The sequence below is a fragment of the Podarcis filfolensis genome, assembly GCF_964270895.1.
Source record: "Podarcis filfolensis genome assembly, chromosome: 1".
Lineage (NCBI taxonomy): Eukaryota > Metazoa > Chordata > Lepidosauria > Squamata > Lacertidae > Podarcis > Podarcis filfolensis.
In genome coordinates, this window is record NC_139604.1 from 77,875,183 (window position 1) to 77,895,111 (window position 19,929).

The 19,929-nt window shown below is 40.9% G+C and overlaps 1 protein-coding gene across 1 annotated transcript in view; it reads left to right on the forward strand.

Moving 5' to 3' along the window:
- The window catches only part of NADSYN1 (NAD synthetase 1), a 31,647-nt gene extending 13,217 nt beyond the window's left edge, over nucleotides 1-18,430 (forward strand). The window contains exons 9-21 of the mRNA XM_083598507.1: nucleotides 605-736; nucleotides 1,180-1,254; nucleotides 1,447-1,571; nucleotides 3,482-3,530; nucleotides 5,628-5,730; nucleotides 7,342-7,510; nucleotides 8,617-8,752; nucleotides 9,443-9,549; nucleotides 10,352-10,483; nucleotides 11,239-11,308; nucleotides 12,195-12,323; nucleotides 13,407-13,583; nucleotides 17,380-18,430. Of these exons, the coding sequence (XP_083454633.1) occupies nucleotides 605-736; nucleotides 1,180-1,254; nucleotides 1,447-1,571; nucleotides 3,482-3,530; nucleotides 5,628-5,730; nucleotides 7,342-7,510; nucleotides 8,617-8,752; nucleotides 9,443-9,549; nucleotides 10,352-10,483; nucleotides 11,239-11,308; nucleotides 12,195-12,323; nucleotides 13,407-13,583; nucleotides 17,380-17,433 (1,458 nt within the window). The 3' untranslated portion in view covers nucleotides 17,434-18,430. The remainder of the gene's footprint in view (nucleotides 1-604; nucleotides 737-1,179; nucleotides 1,255-1,446; nucleotides 1,572-3,481; nucleotides 3,531-5,627; nucleotides 5,731-7,341; nucleotides 7,511-8,616; nucleotides 8,753-9,442; nucleotides 9,550-10,351; nucleotides 10,484-11,238; nucleotides 11,309-12,194; nucleotides 12,324-13,406; nucleotides 13,584-17,379) is intronic.
- Nucleotides 18,431-19,929: the final 1,499 nt, after the last annotated feature.

A 19,929-nucleotide genomic window follows, 5' to 3' on the forward strand; every position in this document is an offset into this window, starting at 1 on the left:
CAGCTGCAGAGCTCCGTGCCCTGGAGGCATAGGTGGCCACAACACTGATAGAGATTGTAAAACTTGGTGAAGACTTGCTTGTCTTCTCTAGCTTCTGGAGTTGTGGTTAGATTGTTTTGAGCATGCCTTGAGTCTGCCTGGTATTATACCACTGGTGTGTGTGTGTGTGTGGCTTTGTTATTGATCAGGCATAGGCAAACTCTGGCCCTCCAGATGTTTGGGACTACAATTCCCATCATCCCTAGCTAACAGGACCAGTGGTCAGAGATGATGAGAATTGTAGTCCCAAACATCTGGAGGGCCGGAGTTTGCCTATGCCTGTTGTTGATGCTTTAATGTTGATGTTTTAATTGTGTTCTGTGAATTTTTAATAATATGGCTTTGTTTGCTGTTATGGAAATTACTTTGAGGGCACTTGTTGATGAAGCATTCTGTTGACGGACAAAAGTGTGGCTTCCCATAAGTTGCTCACAGCAGCTCTCTAAAAGTAGAATGAAAAGCATTTTTTTTGCTATGTTATTTAAAAGGTTAATATTATTGTGGCAGTTAGTGACATATGGGCTGAAGTGTCTTTTTAATAATATATGTGTGCATGCTTTTTTAGAATGGTGGGATATATGTCATGGCTAACCAGAAAGGCTGTGATGGCGATCGTCTGTATTATGATGGCTGTGCTATGATCTCTATGAATGGAGACACTGTTGCTCAAGGACTTCAGTTTTCTCTGGATGATGTGGTAATGCATTCATTTATTCATTAAATTGTAATGTACTAATGTATCATAAAAATATCTCACAGTGGTTTACATCAGTATAAAACAAAACAAAGCAATAAAATAATAAAGAAACAAGTTAATAACAAACATCAGTTGTGGAAGATGTACTGTACTCTTAATTGCCTGCATAGGCCTGGTGGACTACAAAAGTTTTCAGTAGGTGTTTAAATGCTGGCACAGAAGGTGCCCACTTCTCAGAATTGTGCTTGAGAGTGCTGCAAAATACTCTTAAAAGGACACTCCTGTGTGTTAGTGTGGGTGCATAATGGGAGCTTTATTTACTACATTCAAAGTAAAAGTATGTTAGAAATTCTTATGCCTTTAGTTTAAATGAGAAAACACATCAAAATAGGTTCTGTAAACTCAGTACCTTATTACAGGTTGATATCGCTGTCATTTTTTAGGAAGTGTTGACGGCCACACTGGACTTGGAAGATGTCAGAAGTTACAGGGCGGAAATATCCTCTCGAAACTTAGCAGTAAGAATTCCTTATATGTAATTCCCCTCCCCACAAGGTGTTTGTTAGGTTAGAAACTACAGCCAATGTGAGCTAAAACTGAAGCATCCAGACAAATACTGTATTCCAGAACATAAGAAAACAGCCTTCTTTTCTACAGGTAAAATGCCTCTCGTTTTCTGAACCTTCTCTTTTTCCGTTTTAATTGAGCAGGGAAGCAGAGTGACTCCTTACCATAGAATAAAAGTAAATTTTGCCCTTTCATGTTTTGATGACGTATGTACACCTGTGAACGAGCCAATCCAGTGGAGGTATCATAGTCCTGAGGAAGAGATCAGGTAGGCAAAATTAGGAAGAAGCCTGTCTCCTTGTATAACATCTCCCTGTCTGATGCAAACAGAGCAGAGTTGGACCGCACCACTCCACTTTTTCCCTCCATGATCAGTCCCATAAGCCTTAGTTTGTACTCCTGGGCTCCCCAACCCCCTTTACTAGATCAGCCACGTGTCTTTAGAGCAGGGAAAGATATCATTAATTATCCTTATCGGAGATTTAAAAATGAGATATTGATCTTCTGAACAAAGTGTTCTACAAAGTGTGCTCATTTTCAAGGCTGATATTTCTGCAAGCTTCCCTCCAAGGTTGATAGCTTAGTAAACAGATTTGGAGCAGTCTGGAACTTAATAGCAAGCAACATTTCCATTCTCCATAACTGAACACTGTTGAGCTTCAGCCTTCTGCTAAGTGGACATTGATTCTCTGTGGTGAAATGTGATGAACAATGACAAAATTCTTCTTACAGACTTTTTTCCAACCTTCATTTTTGTACAGTCTACCTTCTAATTCCATTTTTCTATTATTATTTTTAATGCCTTAAATATTCTTATGGAAAGTGAAAATTATGTACTACAATATAGCCTTCCCTCACCCTTTCCCATTGTGTTCAAAAGTTCTAAAAATTAAAATGAACAGGCACATCAATACTAGACACATTTAAATGGAATTTATTTCAGAGGAATTGACTTCCTGAAATAAAATACAGATAGTTCTGTAGGATAGATTAAGGATTTGGTTGAATAATTGGGAATATAGTGGGTGTACCTGAAGGAGCATCTCCACCTCCATCATTAAACCCGAACACTGAAGTCCTCCTCTCAGGGCCTTCTGGCAGTTCCCTCACTGCGAGAAGTGAGGTTACAGGGAACCAGGCAGAAGGCCTTCTTGGTAGTGGCGCCTGCCCTGTGGAACGCCCTCCCACCAGATGTTAAGGAAATAAACAACTATCTGACTTTTAGGCATCCCTGTATCAGGAAATTTTTAATGTCTGAAGTTTTACAATTTTTAATATATGCTGTAAGCTGCCCAGAGTGGCTGGGAAAACCCAGCTAGTTGGGTGGGGTATTATTATTATTATTACTACTATTATCATTATTATTTATTTATCATATCAGACTAAGACTGGGAAGTCCAGGTTCAAATCCCTACTCCTCAACCATGGAGGTCAGTGGGTGACCTTGACCCAGCATAATCTACCCTGTGAGGACAAAATTGTTTATTTGTGTACACACATGTGTGTGAGAGAACCATGTATGTTTCCCTGAGCTCCTTTGGTAGGATACAAATAAAATAAAAATAAAAATAAAATAAGCATCTTGCAGGCCTCTTTTTCCATGATTTTAGCACTAGGGTATGGATAGGATGCAATCATTTCTCAGTTCTGAAAAAGGAACAGTTCCCCCAGCCCATCTCACTAAGTGTTGGTATATCTGTTGAAAGAGCAAATCTGTGGTTTATATCTAAATGTGCCCTTCATAACTGATATGAAATGCCTGGATTCATTTCAGTCTGAATTCATGTCTCTGTCACGACACTGAAACTGCCTTGGGCACCCAGGTTGAAGACATTTGTTGATGGAGTGTGACTGCTCATTCTCCTACTCCTCTTCATGGTTCTCGATACCATTGACCAGTTTAAGTAACTTGCTCTGTAACCCTGTGACACCTACCTGGAAATAAGTCACATTGATTTTTGAGTAAATATGCACAGGGTTGTGCTGTCAGTTTTGTGTGTGTGTGTGTGTGTGTGTGTGTGTGTGTGTGTGCGCACGCGCAATGTAAATAGAGACCATGAAATTCAAAATAAAATATAGGGGCTGCCAAGGTGCAGTCCCAGGGGAAGCGCCAATGATTTTGTGAGAATATGCCTTCTTTCCTCAGTCATCTTGAAACAGGTGCTCTTTTGCTTTCAGCCTTGGCCCTGCATGTTGGCTTTGGGACTATTTGCGGCGCAGTAAACAGGTAAAGACTTCTACTCCCTCATTCAACTAAATTAGCCATCCCCAGTCTTATGCCCTTCAAAAAAATTGGACTACAACTCATCATCCCTGACTATTAGCTGTGCTGACATGAACTGATCAGAGTTCAGAGTTCAAAATATCTCGGGGGCACCGGGTTGGGGAAGGCTGATTTTTTTTATTTAAAGAGGTTTAATGGAGAGTCTGCATGGATTTTGAGATGAAGATACTTTTAACTTAGAATTGCAGGTTGCCCATTCTTGTTTCTTTCTGAAATAGGTAGCAAAACTGGTATTTATGGAGTGTTTTTTACTGTTTAAAGATGTTTTGACTTAATTTGATCTGCTTGATTTCCCCCCATTCATAGTATTCCACAGCCCCTAATGTCTTAAAGTTAAGGAGACAGTTGGGGAAAATCAGTAAAGATAAGCTTGGTGAATTGCCTTGGAAGCAGGACATAGTTTTGCTTGCCATGAATAGGGATTTGCTGTGCTGACACACTTCTTTTATTTTTTTAAATTATATTCACATGCAGGCAGCTTTATTATATAATTAAAGTAAAGGTAAAGGTACCCCTGCCTGTACGGGCCAGTCTTGACAGACTCTAGGGTTGTGCGCTCATCTCACTCTAGAGGCCGGGAGCCGGTGCCGTCCGCAGACACTTCCGGGTCACGTGGCCAGTGTGACATTGCTGCTCTGGCGAGCCTGCACCAGCGCAGCTCACGGAACGCCGTTTACCTTCCCGCTATAAAGCGGTACCTATTTATCTACTTGCACTTAAGGGTGCTTTCGAACTGCTAGGTGGGCAGGAGCTGGGACTGAACGACGGGAGCTCACCCCGCCGCGGGGATTCGAACCGCCGACCATACGATCAGCAAGTCCTAGGCACTGTGGTTTTACCCACAGCGCCACCCGCGTCCCTTTTATTATATAATTACTCTATCTTAAAAATCAGTGAAGTGCCCTTTGTCCAAAAATGGATTTCAGGGCAGTGCACACTTTTTTAAAAAGCACCCAATTATAAAAAAACAAACCAACAACAAAATTTAAGAGGAATAAAACCACTTAACCGGACAAAAATAAAATTTTTAATGCCTGGGTAAGTAAAAAGGTTTTAATCCGGTGCCGGAAAGAATACATTGTTGATGCCATGCATATCTGCCTCAGGAGGGCATTACACCCTATGTGTTGCCACCATAGACAAAGCCATCTCTCTTGCATATACGTGATGTACTTTTCCTAAAGATGGAACACAGAGAAGGACCACCTTGGACTATCATAGTGCATAGACAAATTGTTGTGGGAGAAGGTGCCTCTTCTGATACTTGGGGCCTGAGTTGGTATGGGTTTCTAAAGGAAAGCACTAGTACCTTGAATTGCCTGATAATGAATATGGAGTCCATGGGTGGTATTCTGCTAAATCATTGTGCCAGTTTCCCACCCCTACTTCAGAACCACATGTTCAGTACACTCCATGTTCACTACATTTCTGGTAATATGTCTGCTTCCAAGTAAATCAGCCAGAAACAAAACAAAAGGCCTATAGTGCTATTCTACCCATATCTACTTAGAAGTAAGTTTTATTAGGATTAGGATTGCAGCCTTACAGTATAAGAGACGTGATACATAAGGGAAAAGGAATGAGGAAGGCATTCCGGTACCAACTGTTTCATACCGTTCACAAACGTATTGGATATTTTTGTTATCTTCTGTGTACCTCACCTTGAGGTGGTTGCTTAGAAGGTGAATGATAAATTGATTATGATGATGATAGTCATTATGCAACAATATTATTATCCGGAAGGATCACAGCAGAAATAAATTCTGAGAAGGGTAGAGTCAAATGGGAGTTGTTCTCAGCCAAATGACGGAAGGGGCCTTGTTTTGTCACCTCTCCCCTTGCACTTACCAAAAGCATATGAGAAAAGGTATGCATTTTAATTCTGATCTGAGAAGGGAGACTTGGGACCACAGCTGGCCAGAAGTGAATAAGATTAGGGTGGATATATAGTTTGTGCAACGGTGGGCTGAATAGTCAGATACATGGTTGCCAACAATGTTCTGTTTTCTTTCTTTCCCCACTCTGTTGCAATTCGTTAAGGGAGGATTTCTTTTGCCACTTAGTGGTGGCGTGGACAGTTCTTCTGCAGCCTGCGTTGTGTACTCCATGTGTCTTCAGGTTTGTCATGCAGTGCAGAATGGAAGTAAGTGCACATGAATAGCTGTGATGACTGGAGGTTAGCTATAGATCAGAGATGTGATCCTCTGGATGTTGTTAGACTCCAGAATTCATGAGCCCTGGCCAGCATAGCTAGTGAGGGATGATGGGAGTTGTAGTCCACCAACATCTGGAGGGCCACAGCTTCCCCATCCCTGCTGTAGATGCTGGGGATGCTTCTACAAAGAATTTGTTTTCAAGCTTTCCAGGAACTCTTTCCAGTTCCGATCAGCTTGCTGAATGTATGAAGCTGACTTAGATTGAGTCAGACCACTCGTCTGTCTAGGTCAGTAGTATTGTCAACACTGACAGACAGCCAATCTTCAGGGTCTTGGGCAAAGAGAGGACTTTCTCAGAGGATGCTAAGAATACTCTGCATGAAAATCATGTGCTTTGCTATTGAGCTGCAACCTTTCTGAGCAGCTGGCCCAGAACCTGTGCATGTTACAGAGGATCATGTGGCTTATCTTAGGTCACACACACACAGCTCATTTAGAGCATATGGCAAGCACTGAGAGTGTACTCTTAATATTCCCCTGAAGTTGTACGTTGCAGAGTAAGTTCAGTAGTCTGAGCATGTTGTCTTTCAGAGAAGGTATTCCCGCGTTAGTGGTCTTCTTACTGAGATGCTCCTGAGGAGCTTTCAAGAAACCTCAGCGTTCTAAGCAGAACAGTTTTGAAAATGTCTTTCAAAGTATGTCTTGCACTTAGAGTCTATGCTTTAGATAAAGGTGGGATCTGTTTTACAGAGCGGGAATTAGAATCCAAGACTCTGGAACAAGAGTGAGTCAATATCTTTAATTTGGCCTAGCCCCTTTGTAGTGTTCAAAATAATGGAAACAATTCTTTCTGATCTTTTGAGTCACACAGTGTGTTATGCTGTAATCAGCACAGCTTAGAATCATACTCCCAAATTGCTTAAGACTGCAATCTTAAAACATACTCAACTAAGGAAGTAGGTCTTGTTGAACACAGTGGGATTTATATCCAAATAAACATGCATAGGATTGTGTTGTTGGTGTGTTAGAACCGAAAGCAAATTGAGCTCCTTTATTGAACCAAGGCTGTTTACCTGATTTCTCTCAGGTTTAATTTCTTTATTTTATTTATAGATTTTCAGTTATACGCTCTTATCATTTTACATTCTTGTTCAATAATTCTTTTGGACTCCCTACCCAGCATCCCATGACAGTTCTTTGTACATCTTAATTAGCTGCATATACAGTAATACCCCCACCTGATTTTCAGCCTTGTCACCCTCAGGTTTAATTTCATATCACTTACATTGTTTGGAACAAATGTAATCACATTTAAGAAGTTCTATTCTGCTACCAAGGAGTGGTAAAGAGTCCAAACTTTTCCAAAAAACGGGAGAAATGCTTACTTCAAACAACTTTCTCCAAAGTATGCCTTTTCATCTTTAAATTAAATATTTGCTCCTCAGTTTAAAGTAAGCTTACCAGCATCAGTAAACTGTATTCAGAATACTTACCAACACAGAATTATGTTACTTTATGAAATGATGCAACTGCTTTTAGTTCTGATACACTCAGTTCATCTCTCATTTCCCGCCTCCCTCCTTTCTTACCGTCTTCAGATCAGAGTGTGCTGGATGATGTGCGCAAAATAGTAAATGATGAGGCCTACACACCAAAGGAGCCTCAGGAACTTTGTGGACGTGTCTTAACAACCTGCTACATGGCTAGTGAAAACTCCTCTCAGGAAACATGCAATAGAGCCAAATGTTTGGCTGAAGAGATAGGCAGGTATATGAACGATAAATGCTTGATAAACTGTAGGTTGTGATTAAAAACCTTAATTCAGATCTAGCAGTACCATTAGACATTCTAGCAGTACCATTACATTCAGATACGCATCTGCATTAGCTACTAGCCATGTTGCGTATGCAACAGTTGCTGGAAATCACAGGAGGGAAGAGCCAACCCTTGTATGGGTATGGGATTTTCTCCACGTGAAGATAGTTGCCCCTACGTTAGCTGTCTCCCGGCATTAGTCAAGATGCATTTGTTTCTTCAGACCTCCGCAAATCATTGATGTAAAGTCAAAGATGTTGCTAGATTATTTCTGGCTTTTATTTTCATCTTCTGGCTTGTATTTTTTATGTATTGTTGGTTTTTCAGTATTTTATTTTATTTTGTCGGTGTATTTTAGAAATTCAAGTCACTTTGAGGTTGGTTACTGGACTGCCTCAAATACTTAGTAAGTGTAAATAGTAAGAACTGGGCAGGGGGGGGGGAGCACATTAACTTTTGTAAAGGTCGGCAAGGCTAGAGAACTTGGTAGTTTAATCAGAAATCTAAAATGTCTTCTGTGACATTCAGTTCTAACTTGTCTATCTTCAGTGAGTTAAACACCTGACAAACTTTGGCTTGGTTCCTGAGCTAAGTTAATTTAAGGAAGTTCATGAAATGAAAGTTTATTGTTGCCTTCTCCCCTACAGCTGTTGCCTGACCCCCTAAAGTCTCTCTGGAGGTTTGGGGGGGTTGTCTTGAAGATTGTAGAAGGAGGGGAGGGTATTGTTATGGGAGATGGGGATGGAAAGTGTTCATTCTGTGAACTTCAATAAGCCATCTTGGGACCAAGCCTAGTTTTGCACAGGAATCTCTTCCCCCAGAAGCCTCTGGGGGGAACATTGTTTGCCAGGCTTTTAGTGATTCTTAGGGGCCTCTGCAGGTTAGATGAGGAGCCAGGAAGCTTTCCTTCTATGAACTTCCTTAGGTTAACTTATATTTGGCTCCAAGCCTTTAATAATTGTTAGACAGTAAAGTATGTTAAAGCAAACTTATGAATTTTGTCTTGTTGAGGTAGAGAATGCTTTTCTTTGGTGGTAAGTATTTGTTTCTTCTCTCAGTTATCATATAAACATAAACATAGATGGAGCTGTGAAGGCTGTTTGGAGCATTTTCAATGCTGTAACAGGACGATTGCCCCAGTATAAAGTACATGGAGGAAGTGCCACAGAAAATATGGCCCTACAAAATGTGCAGGTAATTTTATCTATATTTATTTTTTCCTGCTGATTTACTGGGGACTTGGTGATTCTTCTGACTATGGTAGACTTAGCTGCTGAAGTCAGATTTCTCTCGCTTTAGACGGACACCATAGAATTTCTCTTTCTTGCAGTTTTAGTTCTCTTTCTTCGCTAGCAACATCTATTGCCTACTGTCCTTAGGAAGAGGAGTTGGCTCTTTTGCACTTCTTACAATACAGAGTAATTTACTAAACATTCCAATAACTTACCTTGCTCCCACTTAACTTTGTTATGTCAGGAACCTCAGGCCTGGGAGCTGAATATGGCCTTTTAGGCCTCTCTGCCTTGAGACTCTCCCCAGGCCACACATCCTCCTTAGGCATGTCCTTGTGAGTTTTTGCCTGCCTGGAATGTGTCCCTGAACTCTGATAGTGCCTCTTGCTTGCTTGGATAGAGGATAGAAAGGGGTGCATGAATTTCTGCGTAAGCACCAGCCTACTGATATTCATTGCTCCACCCACTTTGGCCTCTGCCCACCACAGGCATGTGGCCCCCAGAAGGTTCCCCAGAAGGAAATGTGCCCACAGGCTTTATGTAATTCATACTGTTCTTAATATCCTCTTGCTGAGACTGATCGACCTGCCACAACCTGCCACTTGAGAATTCCTTCTTCCTTAAAACCTGGTTTTCTATATTTGACTTCTAGGCCAGGATAAGAATGGTACTTGCCTACCTGTTTGCGCAGCTATGCCTATGGAGTCGCGGAATGCCAGGTGGACTGCTAGTACTTGGAACATCTAATGTGGATGAAAGGTATGCATCTTAGGGGTGAGGAATGAAGCTCTCTAAATAACTTCAGTAGATATCTAAAATGCTGGTAGAGACAAAAATATCATTGATGGGTTTGGGTTTTGTTACAAAACAGAGTGCTAATCTAAAAAAAACACACAAAAAACGTGTCCAGTTTTCTTCTGTATTCCAGTTTGGTGCCTTAGCAATCATTTAGTTTACCTGCTCAGCATTTTGGTTTTCTACAATCAGCTTGTGGGTTTTGTTTCTGCTTTCTCATTATCTTTTGTTCCACTTTCATTAACATCGGTTAAACAGTTACTGAAAATATATACATAACCATTTAATTGGATATAGGAAGTGGATTGAGAAAGTTGTGTGTGTAGTTCACACCTTTTACTTTCTCAATATGTTTGCTTAATATGTCAGATTAAAAATGGATGGCAAACTGTACTGAACAAGTAGAGTCCAGTAATTCAGTTATGTAATATCTGTCAACTATTACTCACCATGACGGCACAAGATCCAGCAGTTCAGGGCTGACCGAAAGTGGGAAGTGGGTCATTCCAGGAATACTAAGGTTTCTCATGTTTTGTCTGAAGCAACTAATAGTAGATTCTCCTTCTGTGGAAATTTCAAAGAAAGGAGTTGTTCAGACAGTCATGGTCGTGAATTTCAGTGACTCTACTCTGGATAAACATTAGTTGAACACAACCACTAAAATGTTTATACTTTTGCATGACAATGTGTAAGAATCTGGACCTTTTTCTCTCATTTCCTTTCTGGATTAAATGCAGAGTAAAAATACTTGTGTTCTGTCTGTCAGCCTTCGTGGATATTTCACAAAGTATGACTGTTCCAGTGCCGATATCAACCCTATTGGTGGAATTAGGAAGACAGACTTGATCAGCTTTATCCAGTATTGCATCGATAATTTTCACCTAACGTCGCTCAGAAGGTAAGACGTGCGGTGATGAAGATTAGGCTTTCCTTTAAACTGGACTACACTCTTGACACCACAAACTCTTCTATGATAGTTGCATGTTAGTATGATTGAAGTCTGACCCCAATTAGGACTTTTGACTAAATTTCAATCCGTTTTTGAATGCCAGCAAGAAACAGTATTGCTTACCCTAAAGAACGATTGTATTTGACAGCTTACTTGACCAATGGGAAATAGTTTCCTGAGGCCAACTGTATTCCATCATCTTGACATTGATTGACAATTTATGTATGCTTGCCATTCAGTAGAAACAAAACCACAAAGGAGATAATAGTGGGAGCTGCATGTGACAGACACCCACACTTAAAATAGGTGCTGGGTAATATGTTTTATTGGAAAAATCCCTCTGTGTATTCCAACAGCAGACATTTTCATGTAACTCAGAGGACCTAAGTAAGATTGGGGCACCTTTACAACAAAACTAGAACTTTATTTGTTTACACTTGAAGGGGGGGTTATAGCTTAGTGGTTACCTTTGAAAGGCACAGCACTTTGTTTCAAACCAACAGTCTTTACAGAAGATTTAAGACCTTCCTTGACTTCACACTTAAACCTGTCCTTGGAAAGTCATATCTCCCCCTTGATAATTGTTCTGGGGAAAGGGAAACACAGTGAGTCCTTGATGTAAGTAAGCTTCCCCCTTGCAAGAAGAGCTAATTCTTCAAAGGATACAAAAAAACTAATCCGACTGGATTCTTTTTCTTTTTCAGTGTTGTGTCTGCACCCCCAACAGCAGAGTTGGAGCCCCTGATAAAAGGAGAGGTCACTCAATTAGATGAGGTAAAGGACAGCAACTACAAAAACCCCTTGGAAGCCTGATGTGTAGCTGCTGTTTGTTTGTTTGATTGATTGATTAATGTTCCTGATTACTCTACATTATGTGTTGGTTTTGTGACTCAGGCAGCACAAACAAATCAATGCAAATGTGCAAACATCACTTTTTTCCCTTCAATTATTTCTCCAGCAAACCAATAAGGCATTTCAATTATAATATGTTGTATTGGACATGATGTCAGTGAGGGAAGCTTCTGCGCAGCCGAGAAGTCTTGGTCTGACAGCTCTGAGTTAGTTTGTGGCAGCTGTGAAAAAGGGAAATTCCATGCTCTGGATCAATAAAAAAGGAGTTGAAAAGAAAACTGCCAACATCACAGTGTCGTCATGCAAATTTACACCACAACTCTTTCAGGAATACAATGTACAATTCTGGTCGCCTCACCTCAAAAAGGATATTGTAGGGTTGGAAAAAGTTCGGGAAAAGGCAACCAAAATGATCAAATGGATAGACCGTCTCCCCTATGAGGGGAAGTTGCAGAATTGGGGGATTTTTAGTTAGAGAAAAGGTGAGCAAGAGGTGACGTGATAAGAAAATTAGGCATGCTATGGAGAAAGTGGTTTTCTCCCTCAGAAACTCGTTGACATCCAGTGAAGCCAAATGTTGGCTGGATGGGAATAATTCTTTCTGCTTTGCTAGTTTTTTTAAAATTGAAAAGAGTTGCTTCTATATGTGAAGGAGCATTCAAATTGCTTTTTATTCTGCTGTGTATAAAGAATAGTCTCTTTTCCTAGCCTCAGAACGATAACAGGGCTACATGTACCATGAGTCTGATTCGGTTGATGGATGCTCCTTAGGAACTCACGGTTTTTATCTTAATCCATGTGATTTCAGGAAGACATGGGGATGACGTATGCTGAACTCTCTGTATATGGCAAACTAAGGAAAATAGCCAAGTCTGGACCGTACACTATGTTTTACAAGCTAATCACAATGTGGAAAGATATTTGCACCCCAAGAGAGGTAATGAGAACCCTTGTCCCATGTTGGGAGGTGAGATTTGGGAGTTGGGATGCTGCGGAGATGAGTGACATGATATTTTGCAGGCAGGGTGCTAATGTTGGGCATGGTGTTCAAAGGCTGCAGCAATGAAATTGTCAGCTGCAAGAAAAGCTTAATGGCAGAAGGACTTGAGGTTGTTGTTTTCTTTTCTTTTGAGTGTAGAGGAGGAAGAGAATTTCATTTGGTCTGTATTTTTAAGCAAATGCAGGAATTAATTCTCACCTCCCAGACTAATACATTGATTAGAATACAATTATTTTTCAGATGTTGTATTTTTCCAAATTCTATGATACCGTTCTAAGCTCAAACATACCACAATGCATTTAAAAATGCATATTTTATGATGAAATGTATTTTAAAATGTGTATGTTGAGATAAAATACATATTTAAAGTTGCATTTTATTGCATATTTAAATACATTCTTTGTAAAAAAAATTTAAATAGCAGATTATTATGGAAACAGAATAGAACTGATATATAAATATATATGTGAAATTGACACAGGCTGGAAATGGACTGATGTGTCCATTCCTATTGAGTGCTATATATATTCAGAAGAAAGGAGGTTGATGAGTATTTGGAGGAAGACAATTTTATCAATGAATTGGCCCAAGATTGATGCAATATGGGAAGTTGGAGACTTTCTCTTTTTCTGTGTGTGCCAGACAGAATTTGGCCACCATTTTGGACAGAGTCCATTTTTTATGCACATGTCATTGGCAGGTCCTTCAGCACAGATACTGAGGCTTAAGAACTTTATAGATTGTTAAAATTTGACCAAGAATATATAAGGTGAAATCAATTCAACCCTGAGAGATGCAGTGGCATAATTCAGACGTCTTGCCAAGTCAGGATTGAGGAAGCTTGGAATCAGTACGTTCTGATACATATTCTGATGTGTATTCTCATTCTCTTGCTGAATCTAGTATGCTATACTAAAAAGATCTGTCTTTTAAGAGCCCTTTTCTCATCGGGCATTCTGATTGCGGTTGTGAAGCACCTTCAGGTTGTTTTATTCTGAAATGTTGTGTGTTGTACACCAGGTGGCGTCCAAGGTTAAGCATTTCTTCCGAATGTATTCTATCAATCGACACAAAATGACAATTCTCACGCCATCCTACCATGCTGCAGACTATAGCCCTGATGACAACCGATTTGATCTGAGGCCCTTTCTTTATAATACCGCCTGGTCCTGGCAATTCAGGTGCATAGATGAACAGGTAAGTGGGAGCCTGTTCTTTATTTAATGTCAGAGCCCAAGTGACCCTCCAGATGTCACTTCCATTGGCCCCTAGGCCGTAGCTAGGGATGATGGGAGTTGTAGCTCAACAACATCTGGAGGGGGGAAAGGGTTTCCATAGTTGTTGACGTCATGATGATGCATAATATACTCCGTATATGTATAATGGAAGTGTGGTTAGTAATCTACATCTCCAGTAGAGAAAAAACAATGGCCATTGTTGTTGTTTAGTTGTTTAGTAGTGTCCGACTCTTTGTGACCCCATGGACGAGAGCACGCCAGGCACTCCTGTCTTCCACTGCCTCCCGCAGTTTGGTCAAGCTCATGTTGGTAGCTTTGAGAACACTGTCCAACCATCTTGTCCTCTGTCGTCCCCTTCTCCTTGTGCCCTCAATCTTTCCCAACATCAGGGTCTTTCCCAGGGAGTCTTCTCTTCTCATGAGGTGGCCAGAGTAGTGATCCATGAAGGGGGATGGCCATTAAAGGAGCTAAAATATTCTATAGAAATGGATGTCAAAATATTGAAGTAGTTATGTGTTATGGAGACCCTTATAAGCAAGCAGAAGTTCATTTAATGTACAAGCTATTCTTTTGTGCATCTATAGGCACCCTTTCTCTTGAGGTTGGTCAGCATGGCAGACGTTACCATCAAATTTCATAGCCAAGCAGGGATTGGAATCTGGGTTTCTTGGCTCCATACACAACAGTTTAGCCCAGAGGTGGAAAACCTGTGGCCCTCTAGCTCCCATCAGCTCCAGACAGCATGGCCAGGGATAAAAAGAAAGAAAGGGGGGGGTGGGTCTGTAGTCCAGATTCCTCACTGTTCAAGCCTACACTAGTAATGGAATTTGTTTACAACCATCTAGCTTTCGGAGCAAAGGTTGATGTCTGTGGATGTCAAAACTACCTCTTTTAAGGGGTCCCAAACCCATTTCCTAACTTGCTTTTCTTTTGTGGGGACCATTGGGTGAGGAAGCTTCTGAGCCATTGTCCATCCCCTCCAGTACAGGCAGAATGGATAGCTTTATGTAGCCTTCAATTTTGGGTACATGAGTGGGGAGAAGACATGTGTCTTGCAAAACTTAGGCTCCCTCCTGAATTTACCTGTAATGAATGTGGTGGGCATTCATGGCCATGCTCCCTCTTTGCCTCTGTCTTTTGCAATACTATTTCTCACACCTGGGTAAATGTGAGCTTACCCCAGCCAAGGCCTTGATTTAAATAATAATAATAAGCGTTTGTGGGGCTTGAACTGGCTTTCTTGCCCAAAGTAAGGTTCATTAGGTTCGTAGCTGAAGTCCTGCTTTGCAGCAGCATTCAGCCTGGTCAGTGGAGTTTTAGAACTGGACATGGTTCTGTTCCAAGACAAGGTACTGGAAGGTATGGAAAAGATCAAGCAGGCATCATAATTATGACTTGCTTGTGGTCTTCAGTCACAGCCGTAACATTATTTTAATGTATTTTCTTTTGCTGGACAGAGGAATGTTAACACCTTCACATTTTCCCTGCCAAAGATTTTTACACCTTGGTTGCCTTTAATAGTATGTTTATGCATGCAATAAAATGCTAATTCCCACCTCCCTGAAATGCCAGACATGCTGTAATAGTATCTGACTTCCTGGAAACGCAAGATAAAAGATGCCATGTGGTCCCTGCTTCTTTTCTTTCTTTCTTTTAAGCGTTGTATTGTTTTTCCATCATTTTTTCCACAACGTAGACCTGACCCAGTCTTATTGAAGTCAAAAGGGGGGGGGGAACCTTACTAGCTTCAGTGAGAGCTCGTTTGGATGTTATTGCGGGGTCATATTTTTAAAATCTTTCTGTGCCTGTAATAATTTATGGGCATGATTAATCGGGGCTTAAGTATCTAATTACCCGGTATATTGGTGTAGTCATTAGCCTTTGCCAGATGCCTAGGCAATATTGCCAGGTCTTGCAGCCTTATGTGGAGCTTGGACTGCGCACAAGTGTTATGCTGGCAGCCGGATTGCTCAGCTTAAGCAGTTTGAATTGTCAGGAAGGATGACATTCCTAATATCTCATGTATTCAGGAGGCTAGAATTATAGAGTAGGAAGGGATCCCAAAGGTCATCTAGTCCAGCCCCCTGCAATGCAAAAATCTCAGCTAAAGCATCCATGACAGAACACCAGAATGATTTGTGTTGCAGGCCCAGGATCCCTCTTCCCATTCCCTGCCCCACTCACTCACTCAGCTAGTTTCTGGGGCTAAAGCTAAAGCCACATCCCATGCATTTGCAGACCCCTGCAACTCTTGGCATTTCCCTTTTCACTCCCGGCTACTTCCTTGCCAGTGTCCCTTTGAAGGCCACAACTGGCACAGAGTTGAATTGTTGGTGTGAGCGAGGTGCACTTTTTCACACCAAAGCATTTCTGGGCCTCTCTCGTGGTCCTTGGGATGCCGTAGAAGGACTGCTGTGCTCTCTCCCCATCAGAGCCATGGAGGGACTTTAAGGGATGTAACTCTGCTGGGCAGGAGAGAGGGAGACACCCTGGTACAGCAATTTCAATTGCAGCTGCTCAGATCCTGAATGCTAGTCTATTTCCTACCACTAGTGTATGAGCACCAGTTATGGGTCGCCACTACAGCCCTATGAAATGTTGAAAGGGAAGTACCCATTTAGTGTGGAAACTGTGGCTCATTGGAAACATGCTCATCATGATGAGGGGGCATGTATAGTGACCATTATGGGAGTTGGAGAGGAGAAAGGTGTTTTCTTTTAATTATTATTATTATTATTATTATTATTATTATTATTATTATTAATACCCTGCCCACCTGACTGCTTTTCCCCAGCCACTCTGGGCGGCTCCCAATAGAATATTAAAAACACCATAAAATATCAAACATTAAAACTTCCCTAAACAGGGCTGCCTTCAGATGTCTTTTAAAAGTAAGATTGCCTCGACATCTGCTGGGAGGGTGTTCCACAGGTTGGGCGCCACTACCAAGAAGGCCTTCTGCCTGGTTCCCTGTAACCTCACTTCTTGCAGGGAGGGAACCACCAGAAGGCCCTCGGAGATGGACCTCAGTGTCCGGGCTGAACGATGGGTGTGGAGATGCTCCTTCAGGTATACAGGGCCAAGGCCGTTTAGGGCTTTAAAGCACCAACACTTTGAATTGTGCTTGGAAATGCACTGGGAGCCAATGTAGGTCTTTCAGGACCAGTGTTATATGGTTTTTTAGTGTCCCTTGGTGAGAACAGACAGGGCAGAGCTTGTGCGATATGAGTTAAGCTATTTTCATGCAAGAGGAATTGCCACAGCCTGCTATGGCAAACAACCTGGGGTGCTTGCTTGCCTTCTCTACCAGTAGTTCTGCTCACAAGGAAGCACCCCAGTCTGCCATTTGGAACAGCGTATTGGGTGCATTGACTCACAAAATCATTTCTGTGCTTCTCAATTTGTTTCCCTGCTGCTTGGAATACTGGTTGTGATATTTTACCCACAAGCAGATCTGTTTGTTGGGAGATATTCCAGGTTCCCTGCTTTAAACTGAAGGTTGAGATATGTTTGTCTTCCAAGCAAAGTGTGTTAGGTGACAAGCTTTCAGGAGACAATGTAGAGAAGTCATGGGCTGGAAGGGCTAAGAACCCCACCTGCTGATTCTGTTCCACTTTTTCTTGGAAGAAAAAGCCACAAGGGTTGGGGAGTTGCAGTTATTTGTGCATAACGTATAGTTCATCTCTTAATTGGAGTTTTGTCCTGCCTGGATCTTGATGAAAGGTTAAATGGTTGCTTGAATTTCTGATTTACAGGTTTCAAAAGTAGAATCCAAGGAAGTGAACTCCAAGCTTGAAGAAGTGGCTTGATTCCTCTCACTCTTGTTGATATTATGAAGATCAGAAGTTCTGCAGGTTCCCTGAATTATTATCATTAGTATTTTTGATTATGTTACTGATTTATGTTATTGTAATATCAACAGTAGTAAACAATTCAAACTGAACACATAAAGTATGATTGTGATTATAAAATTGTTCCAGTTACACAGTTTAGTATGTTTTCCTTGGTTTCTGATTGTCTCTTTATGAAGGACATTTTAGTCCTTGTTTTGAATCATCCCTCTCCACAGTTTGACATGAGACAGTCTCAGCTGTTTTTTTAAATCAATAGCTTTTTTTTTATTTTAGAAAAATCAACAATCACCAAAAATAAATTGAACTAAATGTTTAAACAGAAAAGAAGAAAAAGTACTGACGCAGAATAAAATTGCAGAATTGAATAGGTATATTTTCTAAGAAATTGCTCTTGCTGTCATGAACCTGTGAGATTATAGAAGCGCCAAGTTTACAAATTCTAAAGTTGGTCAGATTCTTCACTATAATCAGTAACATGTGCAGAATTAAGACCAACAAAGTAATAATTCAGTTGCACTTTTTGTATACATTAAAGATTTAAGATGGATCAACAACATCTTGGATGACTGTTCCAAAACTTTGGTTACTTACGGGTCATATAATATGATTTGGCCATTTAAGTTGCCTGGATTTATTGCAGTGTTCTGGCTGGGGTGGCAACTTTTAGAACACGAGTAGTAGCTGTGTCTGAGGTTTTGGATGAAACATAAAATGTTCAATACTTGGAAACCATTGGAATATATGGAAATAATTAATATGACCAACACCAGTCATAGCAACTCAATCTTTAGTTTGGGAAAATATTTGCTCCTCTAATGAACAGTCTGCATATGATTTTTCTCTTTTAACTTGTTGAACTGAAATCATAAAATTTTACAGTCACTGGCACATGTGGACGTGAAAAATGATTTTTTTTTCATTTTACTGTGCAATAAATTCACATTTTAATGAATCTAATTGGCTCTGTTTTTATTTTTCATATTTTTTGTTATTTACATAGGTTTAACTGCTCTGGTCTGGTGGCTAGGACAGCAAATAGAGGCCCTGATTAAGCCTGGTAGTGGAGTATGTGATTAACTTTAAACACGGATATAATCCTGCTGACGTCAGAATGGCCTAAACAGGGACTTCTGGGTTCTTTGCTTGGCACTTTTGATATTTAATAATTTAGTTAAACATTAAAACCCTTGAGAGCTTGCCCTTGCATTGCATTTTTGCATTGCTACCTAGGGTAGTTCCCTCCATTTTTATGTTACAGTGCTTATCTCTGATGAATTGTATGTAGTAGTTAGAGACTAGCATATGTTATTGCCTTTGAGTGACAGGTCTGGTGGCTTGATTTGGCCCCCGGGTGCTTCATTCTGGCACAGCCACATCTCTCTTCCCCACCTACTCTAACCATCTGCCTACCTATTCTGTCCCTTAGCTTTTCATTTCCACTAAAAATTGGTTCAACCCAGACTCACGTCTGTAAGAACTAGGCTTTAGAACACCATATAGCGTGCAAGAAAACATCATATGCTTTGGAGACAAAAGGAAAGTCTCTCCACAGTGGGTATGAATTCGGTTCATGGCCTTATTTGTGAATGAACACAAGGGACTGTAGACTGGACAACCAGATTCTGAAGAAAAACAATTTGTTACTGGACTTTTCCAGAGAATTTATGTAGAAGGTTTTGCTTACCAATAGGCTTGGGGGCAGGGGGAATCCGGTAAGAGTCTTTATGCTTAAGTAAACTTTTCTGTTGGCAGAATATGGTTGTGCAAGTCTCCCCACACACAGGAAACGGGGCAAGAGTGTGGAACAACTGAAGATTTAGAAAAGAGCCAAGTTCTCACAGTAGGAGTGGGGACCTTGGAGACTCGAAAAGCATTTCAAAACCCACGGAGAGATCATGGTATAGAGTTTGTCTGTTTGTTCATAATATGTACATAAACAGGAAAGAGATGATGAATAACAAAGCTCCCATTTAAACTAAACTTTAGTTTAAATTAAATCTTTTCAGGGTTGCCCATTCTCGGCCTGAATGGTCTTCTTGTCCCTTGTAGAATTGTGTAGAAACCAATCTGTGGCTTCTAAACCATCCCGCTCTATACTTGCGTATTTGCCACACTTCTAAAAAAAAAGACAGTGGAGATACTTTGACAGGAGGAGACAGGTTTGGAATGTCTGAAAAGCTTTGTGGTTCCCGTACCCGTAATATTCTCCCTCCCGTGCTTTAAGTAACTCCACATATGAGTTGGCCCAGAAGTTGGCCCATTAAAATGCTGCAGGCCTTATTGGGATGGCTTTCAAACAGCTTCTCCCCAGGGTCACACTTAATGTTGTGAGTGACATTGGTCCATGCGCGTATTAGGCCAACACATGAGAAGGGCTTTTTCAAATTCTTGGGGACTGATGTTACAGAGGTGTAACAGGGCTTTAAATGCCAGACGCAGATTTTAGCAACC